Source organism: Nannospalax galili, unplaced genomic scaffold, assembly GCF_000622305.1.
Source record: "Nannospalax galili isolate Female #2095 unplaced genomic scaffold, S.galili_v1.0 scaffold185, whole genome shotgun sequence".
In the NCBI taxonomy this organism is placed as follows: domain Eukaryota; kingdom Metazoa; phylum Chordata; class Mammalia; order Rodentia; family Spalacidae; genus Nannospalax; species Nannospalax galili.
This window is the reverse complement of record NW_008355474.1, coordinates 867595-877712: the sequence shown is the minus strand read 5'-3', so window position 1 is coordinate 877712 and position 10118 is coordinate 867595. Positions and strand designations below refer to the sequence as shown.

Sequence of the window (10118 nt, the reverse complement as noted above, 5' to 3'; positions counted from 1 at the left end):
AGATCTGCCTGCCTCTGCCTCCCAAGTGCTGGGATTAAAGGTGTGCACCTGGCCGTTATCTATTTTTTAAAAATATTTTATTTATTGCAGGGCATGATGGCGCATGCCTTTAATCCCAGCACTCAGAGGCAGAGGCAGGCAGATCTCTGTGAGTTCAAGGCCAGCCTGGTCTCCATAGTGAGTTCCAGGACAGCTGGGGCTATAGGGAGACCCTGTCTCAAAAAGACCAAAAAAAAAAAAATCTTTATTATTTTTATTTTTTGTGTATGAGTGTTATGCCTGCATGTAAGTAAGTGCAATGCCCACAGAGGACAGAAGAGGCTGTCGGATCCCCTAGAACTGGAGTTACAGATGGTTGCTAGCTGCCATGTGGGTGCTGGGATTCGAACCCGGGTCTTCTGCAAGAACAGTCAGTGTTCTTAACCGCTGAGCCATCTCTCCAGCCCCCATCTATTTAGTTTCGAGAAAGTCTCACTATGTATCCCTGATTGGCCTTGAACTCACTGCCTCATGAGTACCGGGATTAAGTGTGTGTCACCATGCTCAGCCAATGTTACCATTTTGAAGTATGTCTAACAATATATTTCATTATACTTACCTAAATTTACCCAAATGTACCCACAAGAAAAAGTATTGTTATTGTTTTGAATGTATATTTAGGACATCATCTAACATAAATTCATCATACTGCATGCATTATTAGGCTGAGCCTATAGCTCAGTGGTGACTTTCCTACATGTGTTATTGCATTTTTCTTTTTTGGTCTTTTTGAGACAGGGTCTCCCTGTAGCACCAGCTGACCTGGAACTTACTACGTAGGCCAGGCTGGCCTTGAACTCACAGAGATCCACCTCCTCTGCCTCCTCAGTGCTGGGACTTAAAGCCCGTGCCACTACGCCTGACTACATTTTTACTTTTCTACCCAAGTAACAGGAAGTCCTCCAAGTGATTACACAGGATCCACTTCTCATCTGTTTAGCCATTCTCTTACTGCTGGGCACTTAGGCCAAGCTTGGCTTAGTGGTGCCAGTCTATAATCCCAGAACTTGGGTGATGGAGGCAGGAGGATCAGAAGGTCAAGGTCATTCTCAGCTACAAAGCAAGTTCAAAACCAACATGGGCTACATGAGACCTTTTCTTTAAAAAAAAAAAAAAAAAAAAAAGATGCCAGGCGTGGTGGCACACGCCTTTAATCCCAGCACTTGGGAGGCAGAGGCAGGCAGATCTTTGTGAGTTGGAGGCCAGCCTGGTCTACATAGTGAGTTTCAGGACAGCTGGGGCTACAAGGAGACCCTGTCTCAAAAAGACAGAAAAAAAAAAAAAAAAAAAAAAAAGGAAAGGAAGGAAAGAAAGAGGCTCAGCAGGTAAATGTGCCTGTCTGCCTGTTGCTAAGCCTGACAACATGAATTCAATTCTCAGGAGGGACCCATAAGGTAGAAGGATAAAACAGACTCTTGTAAGTTGTCCTCTGACCTCCACACATGTGCCATGATACATGTGCATGCTGTGCACACACATACACACACACACACACACACACATACACACACACATAAATGAACAAATAAATGTAACAAAAAAATTAAAAAGAATAAAAAAGAGATAAAAGTCAGTGTGGTAGCACAAGCCTGTGATCTCAGCACTTGGGAGTGGAGGGCAGAAGGACCAGGAGTTCAAGGTCAGCTTCAGCTATATACCATGTTCAAGGCCAGAATACATGAGCTACATGTGATCCTGTCTCCCAGAAAAGAAAAAATTTAAAGCTAAAATAAACAGACACATGCCTCCTTGTGCACATAAACAAGTTTCTCTAGAAGAAACAGAAAGTAGCAAACACTGGATCACAAAACGTGTTCATTTAAAACTTCAACAGATGTGCTAATGCACTGTCCAGTGCTAATGCACTGTCCAAAGGTGCCATCCCAATTTATACTATCCTAAGAGTTGACACACCACCACCACACCACTTGCTAAATACATCAACTTTTACATGCACCAAACAATTAGTGCAATATTTTTACTTTGCTTTCCCCTAACCACAAGAAAGGCTAAGCATCATTAATGCCTGTTTGCCAGCAACTCCTCTTTGGAGAACTGTGTGTACACCCTTGACCGAAATCCCTTTTCCACCAGGCAACCCCCAACTTCTCTTTGTCTTTCATGTACCTTCTCCTGAATCCGGCCCCCAATGTTCCGCAGGGCATCCTGGAAAACTTTGTTCTTGGGTTCTAGGCTCACACATCTCTGCAGGTCAAGGACAGCCTGGTCCAGGCGGCCGAGTTTTTCTAGGGCTTGGCTTCGTCGGTAAAGTGCTTTGACATCCCCGCCGTCCTTTTCAATGGCTGAGCACAAACAGGAGTTCTGTCAGCACCCATTAGGCCACCATCTCCAGGCATGAACAGTAGGGAAAGATTTCCAGGGCAGAGGAAGGTGGGGGTACGAATGTGGAGCTTGGTGCTTCAGCCTCAGAAAAGGTGAGGGTAGCTGTAAAAAAGGAAAGGCCCAAGGAAGTGGGAAAGTAAGAAGGCAGATGTGTTTCTGAGGTCAGAGGAGGAAGAGAAAAGGATGGCTCAGTGGACCCAGAGTCCTTGCCCATCATAGAAGCCCCACAGCTCCACAAGAGGACCCACATTCTCCTACCTTTAGATGCCTCCGTTTCTGCTTTATCATAATCTTCCTGTAAGAGAAAGATCAGGAGCCTGAGAGGATGGTCACTTCCCTTTCCAGGGACTAACCAGGTAGCAAGGAGTTAGTTACCTTTGCTGGGGTTTTCCAGAACCAACAGACCCCCCCCCCCCCCAAATACTGAGACCCAAAGACATCTGAAAACCGTGAATGGCTAGGGGATGATCAGCCGGACCACAAACAGCAGCCGCGATGGGCAAATCCAGGCCCAGGTAGACCAAGGTTAGAACAACCCGACCCCCTCACCAGCTTGAGGTGGCAAGCAGCCCGGTTCCGGTGCAGAATGGCCTGGTCCTGGGGCGTTGCGCCCATACCTAGGGCCTGGGTGTAGGCGGTGAGGGCGCTCTCGTAATCTCCGCATTTGAACAGCTCGTTGCCCTCCTTCCGAAGCTGCTCCACTGAACTGGCCTGGGGAGACAAGGGCGGTGGGGGCGGGGCAGAGCAACGCAGGTAGGAGAACCGGGTCCGGGGCAAGTCCCAAGGAAGGCTAAGAATGGGGAGACAGCGGCAGGTGCAATGGGGCAGGTGTGAAAGGGAGATGGCACGGGAGGATCAGTACGCACTCCGGGAACCGCAGATCGGGGCTCAGGGGTCCCTGGACCACTCACAGTCATAGTGAAGTTGAGCTCCAGGACCCGCGCAGGCGCAGTCTCAGGTACAGTGTGGCCCTGGGCTGGGGAAGATGCGAGGGCTGCCCCGCCTCAGCAGTGCGTCAGAGGTGTGTCAGAGAAGGGGCGGAGCCAAGGAGAGAGCGAGCGTCCGGAAGGGCCGGGGCCGGGCGCTCGGCCGTGGTGCGCAGGCGCAGGAGAGCCCTGTGGGCGCGCCTAGTCCTTCCCAGCTGGGACCTGCAGGGGGCGTGCAGCCGAGGATCGAAAGGGAGTGAGGCGGCGGCTGCGGTCTCTGCTCCAGCTCCGGCCCCGACCGCGGCAGAAGTGCACGAAATCTGCGGTCATCAGTGCCACCAGCAGCAGGCTGTAGAGGACCAGAGCTAGGAGCGGGCCCGAGCCCCTGTGGGAGACGGGAGAGAGCATCAGGATGGTACTCGCGCCGCCACGAGCCCGGGCTTCCAGCCATGAGAGTCAGGAGAAAGCGCGGAATAAATACAGACATGCATACACACATTTTGTAGCAAATCTGGGCGTTCGCAGGTTCCCTGAAGACATCGTGGCCAGATTCAGAATTAACCCCGCTACTACAATGTAACTACAAGAGGACTACATGATCCTCTAGGGGTTTGACAGTGCCCGAACCCATTAAGTCCCACACCCTGTCGGTGGCCCTGGGACAGAAGTTCTCACCTGAGGATGGGTGGGGGCGGGATAGAGGACAGGTTAACTTGGTACAGGGCCTCGAATTCAGCCCGGGTGCAGCAGAAGCCCCCGGCAGCCTGCAGGTGGCAACAATAGGCTTCCTCCGGAGTATCCGAGAGGCGAGGACAGAAGAAACCAGGGTAGTGGCGGCCGTCGGCCTCACGGATGGTCTGGCACAAATGGGGGTGGTGGGCCAGTGCTGGAGAGAAGCAGGAAGTCTGGAGGTAAGGGAGGTTTACCCACACACCCCACTCCAGCCCACTTCAGCGTGCAAAAGGGGTCAAGTCCCTACCAGAAGAAGAAAGCATGCTCCCTCTTCACTTCATTGAACTTCCCAGTAGTCCAAATCACCCGCAGAGGGTAGGGAAAGGAGCTATACCTGAGAAAGAGGTCGGCTGGACCAGGTTCATCCAACTGAAAAGCAGCAGCAGCCCCACGGACAGGCCTGTGAGCAGAGGCCCTGAACTTTTCTGGAGGTCCATGAGAGGTTGCCCCCACCACAGCCCTGGACCTAGGAATCCCAATATTTGTCCTTCTAAGCCATGGCTACACACAATAAGGAATTAAAAAATCAAAGTCCCAAAGCCCTCAGGCATGGAAACTTCTTTACCACAGGCTTCTAGAGAGATGAAAGTGACTGAATTCCTATCTCCTACTGGAAATGCAGGGCCTTTGGCTCCCAACTACCTAAGGTTTTCAGAGCAGAAGGCTGTAAAGGCTCAAAGGACTAGGAAGGAATAACTCATGAGAGAGAAGTTGAGCCATTGTCCTATAAAACAAACACATAAAGCCAAATATGCTTCTCTTTTCTCACTCTCTAACTTCTAGGCTGCCATGGACACCCTGGGAATTCTGACCATTTCGTTTCAGGCCCAAGAGACCTCAGTTCCAGCCTGTGAAGCTTCCCTCCCTAACTGCTACAACATAGTAACCACCAAGCCTAGCCAAAAACCAAGGGCGGGTCCTTTCATTAACTTTCCCCCTGAGCCTCATGTCCCCAGCTGCCAGCCAAATGCAAAAGCTACCTGTGTGGCTGAAATACACTTAGCAACAGGCTACCTCCATCTCTCAGGGAAGCCCTATGGGGGATTTCCAGGTCTCTCCTACCCCTCAGAATTCAGAGCAGCCAAAACTAAGACAGGGAATTTCTCCAGAAGTTCCAAGGCCCACTAGCTAGTCCTGAGTTAAGAGTTGTTCCAGTGCCTACCCAGGCCAGGCAACATCATGCTTTTGAAACAGCAAGGGAAGCCTCATCACCTCAGGGGCTCACAGCAGGAGTCTGGGGACTGAAGCAGAGCCCTTATTGTACAAGAAAGCAATGCTAATTTTGTCCCAGTACTGAGGAGAAAGAGTTTCTGTAGAAACACTACCGCTGCCTGGAAGCCTAAATCTGAAGCAATTAGGCAGGACTCCTTGTTCAGAATCCAGTTCTTCAGACAGTCCTGGGGCCAATGGGGCCCAAGGGCTCTGGTGTCCTTAGTAACAGGGCCCATCTCTGTAGGGCTAACTAAGTTTGGAGAACCTTGAAAATATTCACTGCATTGACAGGTTGAAGACTGCTTTTTCCTCCTAGAAGAAACTGTCTCTGACTCCCAGGCTAGGTGAATTGTCCTTTCTCCATGGTCCCATGGTACCCTACACCTTCCAGCTCTGTGCTCAGCATCCTGTGAGGGTCATGCCCTTGTTGTTTGTGCTCCCTCTCTCCACAAACTGTTAGCTCCCAGAGAGCCAGGCTATGTTCTTCCTGAGCCCCCAGAAGAGTACACTGAACCAGGGGCTGTGATGTAAAGGTAGCCCCCCATACCAGTTGTTTTCTGAACCCACCTTCTGGGGCTAGATAGATGGCTCAATCGGTAAAGTTCTTGCTGCACAGGCATGAATACTTGAGTTTGGATTCACATTCACTCCGGAGAGTCCATGGAGTTCATTGGCCAGCTGCTCTTGCCCAATCCATGAGCTCCAGGTTCAATAAGTGACCAACCCTGTCTGGAAAAATGAAGTGGAGAGAGAGAAAGGAAGACACATGACATTGACCTATAGTCTCCACACACCACAGACCTGTGGGGTACACGTGCACATTCATGAACACGTACATACGCATCACACACACAAACACACACACACACACACACACACACACAATCTTCGATTGCAGCTTGTTACAATTAGGGCCGCCTCCGTTGCCCGAGCCTCCGATGCGCCAGGGGGCGCTGTAGACGATCTTTCTGGACCCCGGGCGGCAGTCGGGAGCCACCCACACGATGGGCTCGGAGGCAGCACAACTGCTGGAGGCTGCTGACTTCGCCGCTCGAAAACACCGACAGCAGCGACGGAAGGATCCCGAAGGGACCCCCTACATCAACCACCCCATCGGTGGGCGCACCGGCTAGGGCGCTGTCCTCGCGGCGCCTGCGGGTTGGAAACTGACTGGGGCGGGAACACTAAGGATGTTCACCTACTTGTGCAAGCCTCAGAACAACCTGGGGAAGTAGGCAGGATTGTTTTCTTGGTACAGTTGCTATCCCAGGAGGGTAAGGGACTTTCCAAGGTCGTCACCCAGCTTCAGGTGCCACATCTGGCTCTCCGTTTTGGCTCCCTCTAGTCTGACTTCTGCTTTGCCCCTGTCAGGTGTGGCCCGGATCCTAACCCATGAGGCGGGAATCACTGACATTGTGGTGTTACAGGTAACTTTACCCTTCTCTACCAGGAAGTGAGGGTGGGAATCAGGAGTCCTGTTGAGCCATGAGTACCCCGTGGGTAGTAGGCTGGTATCACAGGGCTGAATATGCAGCCTGTCCCTAGGCGGCCCTGCTCCATGACACAGTTGAAGACACAGATACCACCCTGGAAGAGGTGGAGCTACACTTTGGAGCACAGGTGCGTCACCTGGTGGAGGAGGTAACCGACGACAAGACTCTGCCCAAACTGGAAAGAAAGAGGCTACAGGTGGAGCAGGCACCCCACAGCAGCCCAGAGGCCAAACTGGTGAAGCTGGCAGACAAGCTGTACAATTTAAGGGACCTGAATCGCTGCACCCCTCTGGGTATGCTCCCCTACTGATTCTGAGGGAAAGGGGAGGGATGCCGAGCTCCTGAAAACACAGGTTGGTCAGTTCCCCCAAAACAAGCCTGGGCTGTCCTAATTCTCCAAACTAAACCTCCTAGAACAGTCGTCATTCATAAGGTGAAAGTTGTCAGATTGTTCCAGTAGGAACTCATCTCACAGCCTTGTTCAAGTGCTCCAGGAAGCCAGCAAAAGACAATGCTGGCCTTGATATCACACCAGCAGGTTTCTGTCCACTCTTATGCAGGATGGTCAGAACATCGAGTACAAGAATACTTTGAGTGGGCAGCACAGGTGGTGAAGGGGCTTCAAGGAACAAACCAGCAACTGGAAGAGGCCCTAAAGCAGCTGTTCAAGGAGCATGGGCTGACCCTCTGAGCTGTGCTTGATGCCATCCCTAGGCACAGGCTCCAGCAAGGCACAGGCAAGATGAGATTCTTAATGTGGTGTTTCAGTCATCCCCATCTCCTGCCCTCCTCACTCAACCCAGACATCAAAGGCTAAAAACTTGTGTTTTCTCACTCAGCTGAGCCCCAAATATAGGACTCAGATGTATCCCATCCATCCATGCATTCACTGCCTTTCCTCAAGTATTGAATCTGTTATTTTGCATGGTGGAATCTCTGGCCCCTCTGGTTTATAAATCATTGTGAAAAATAAAGGATTTAAGTCACTGTTCCTTATCCTTGCCTGGCCCCTGAATGAAGAACAAATTTGCTAGATGCTCGCCCCTGTATCAGTTTGCTTAGCTGAGGGCCTCAATCCTGGATCTTTGTGTCCTTATAGCTGGCATGTTTATTGTGGCATTATTAGGGTCAGATCATGTAGCTGAGTGATCTGGATAGTTCCCTTAAGGAAGTTGGAAAGGATGACGTGTTCTGGCATGGATTGCTACCACTTACTGGCAACTCTGGCTGGGAAGGAGAGAGATACCAGTAACATGATAAGGCCTGTGGGAGAATTATGTTCCTATCTATAGCCAAACTGCAGCCAGAGCTCAGTGATTCGCAAGCTGGAGTATTGGCCCTAAGATTGCTGGCTTCCTGAGTTGCTAAGCAGCAGGAACTTCCGGGGTACTCAGAAGTGGCTTTGGCATTGCCCTGCCTGTGGAGGTGGGCGGAGGCTGGGGGAGGCAAAAAAACTTCCCATAGGTGTCACATAATGAAGTTTTTTTGGTAGCCTTTAAACTGCTGGCTTTTTTGTCTCTTTGTATAATTACATTTTGTTGGTGGTGGTGGTGTGTGTGTGTGTGTGAGTGTGTGTGTGTGTGTGTGTGTGTGCGTGCGCGCACATCCCACGGCATGGGTGTGGCTGTGTGTGTGTGTGTGTGTGTGTGTGTGTGTGTGCGCGCGCGCGCACATCCCACGGCATGGGTGTGGTGATCAGAGGACAACTTATCAGGAATTGGTTCTCTTCTTCCATGTGAGACCCAGGGATCAAACTCAGTTCCTTTGATCAGGCTTGGCAGCAGATGCCTTCAATGGCTGAGTCATCTTGCCAGCCCCTATATTTATATTTTTGTTTTTTTGAGACAGGGTCCAACCTGCAGTAATCCTCCTGCCTCTGCCTCGGAGTGCTAGGATTGCAGGAGAGCAGAAGAGCACCACCATGCCTTGGTTCCCTCCAAGGCTTCTTTTTAAAAAAAATTTTTTATTATTTTACCTGTATGAGTGTATTGCTTGTATGTACTTGTGGTATGTAATGCCCGTGGAGATCAGAAAAGGGTGTAAGATCCCCTGAAACTGGAGGAATGGATGGTTGTTAGTTGCCATATGTGTTCTGGGAATTGAACCCAGGTCCTCTCCAAGAGCAGCCAGTGTTCTTAACTGCTGAGCCATCTCTCCAAGGCGTCTTAAACTTCCTTGAAAAGTGATGACCAGGGAGACTGGGAAATCCTTAGGTCAAAGACCACTTCCTATTGGTTTATTTCCCAAATAAAGATCCCAGTATTGAGGTTTTGCAGAAAAAGTGAAGAGTGATTTGAAAAAAGAAAAAAAAGGCAGACTTTGAATGTAAATGAAGATGGCTCAGTCTCCAGAGTGTTTAGGCATATGTGGTGATGAGTTCCAGGCCAGCCTGGGCTATGTGAGAACTTATCTCAGGAAATAAAAAAGAGAGAAAGGAAGGGAAAGAGGGAAGAAAACCAGTTCACCCTGGAGCTTGGAGAAGGAAGCATGTCTGTTGAACTCTGGGAAAAGCTGGATCCTGGTAGACAAGCCACTGGACAGAGTGTTCACCTACGCTGGGAGAGCACAAGAAGAAATACCCTGACTCCTCGGTCAACTTGGAGAGTTCTCAAAGAAATGCTGCAAAAGAAAAGTTGAAGTTTGGCCAAAAGTGACAAACCTGGTTGTGACAAAGAGATGAAAAAATTTAAGTGACAGATAAGAAAGAAAAGAAAAAAGATCCCAATGCTCCTAAAAGACCACCATCTGCCTTCTTCCTGTTTTGCTCAGAACATCGCTGAAGGCTGAACATCCCTCAGACTGGAGGGATGGCTCCGCAGTCAAGAGCTCTTATAAATAATCTGAGTTCAGTTCCCAGGACCCATGTCAGGCATCTCATAACCACCAGTAACTCCAAGTCCAGGGAATCGTAACACCCTAGGCCTCCACACCCATTGGCACTCACATACACATATACAAATTTTTTTTTGGTGGGGGGGCGTCTTTTTGAGACAGGGTCTCGCTGTAGCCCCAGCTATCCTGGAACTCACTATGTAGACTAGGCTGGCCTTGAACTCAGAGATCTGCCTACCTCTGCCTCCTGAGTGCTGGGATTAAAGGGGTGTGCCACCATGCCTGGCAACATAAACAAATTTTAAAAAATTAAATCTAGGGCTGGAGAGATAACTTTGTGGTTAAGAGCATTGACTGCTCTTGCAGAGGACCCGGGTTTGATTCCCAACACCCACATGGAGGCTACAAACTGCCCTTAACTCCAGTTCCAGGGGAATCTGAAGCTCTCTTCTGACCTCCGCAGCATTGCATGACACAGGTGCACTCACATACATGCAGGCAATACACTCATACATATAAAATAAAAATAAAATTTAAAAAA

General features: G+C 50.0%; 2 protein-coding genes across 5 annotated transcripts in view; one reads left to right on the top strand and one right to left on the bottom strand.

Annotated features, from left to right (window-relative positions):
• Positions 1-3686, bottom strand: part of Unc45a (unc-45 myosin chaperone A) — an 18451-nt gene extending 14765 nt beyond the window's left edge. The window contains exons 1-4 of one of the 4 annotated variants that reach the window (XM_029555944.1): positions 3249-3686; positions 2932-3093; positions 2641-2677; positions 2167-2342 (exon numbers count right to left, since the gene is read on the bottom strand). In XM_029555944.1, coding sequence (XP_029411804.1) covers positions 2167-2342; positions 2641-2677; positions 2932-3093; positions 3249-3299 — 426 coding nt within the window. In that variant the 5' untranslated portion in view covers positions 3300-3686. Of the gene's footprint in view, positions 1-2166; positions 2485-2640; positions 2678-2931; positions 3094-3248 lie in introns of those variants that run through there. The other 3 variants (XM_029555945.1, XM_017803103.1, XM_029555946.1) reach the window with 3 other exon arrangements.
• A 2521-nt stretch (positions 3687-6207) lies between these two features.
• Positions 6208-7741, top strand: Hddc3 (HD domain containing 3). The gene is made up of 4 exons (XM_008852780.3): positions 6208-6368; positions 6624-6679; positions 6798-7038; positions 7306-7741. The coding sequence occupies exons 1-4, from the start codon at positions 6257-6259 to the stop codon at positions 7434-7436; spliced, it is 540 nt and encodes a 179-aa protein (XP_008851002.1). The 5' UTR covers positions 6208-6256; the 3' UTR covers positions 7437-7741.
• Positions 7742-10118: the final 2377 nt, after the last annotated feature.

Bases quoted from the DNA above. Each gene is read 5' to 3' on its own strand.
- Hddc3 (XM_008852780.3), top strand. From the start codon at position 6,257: ATGGGCTCGGAGGCAGCACAACTGCTGGAGGCTGCTGACTTCGCCGCT. The intron at 6,680-6,797 runs GTAACTTTACCC...GCCTGTCCCTAG, and splicing joins CTGACATTGTGGTGTTACAG to GCGGCCCTGCTCCATGACAC. The intron at 7,039-7,305 runs GTATGCTCCCCT...ACTCTTATGCAG, and splicing joins GAATCGCTGCACCCCTCTGG to GATGGTCAGAACATCGAGTA.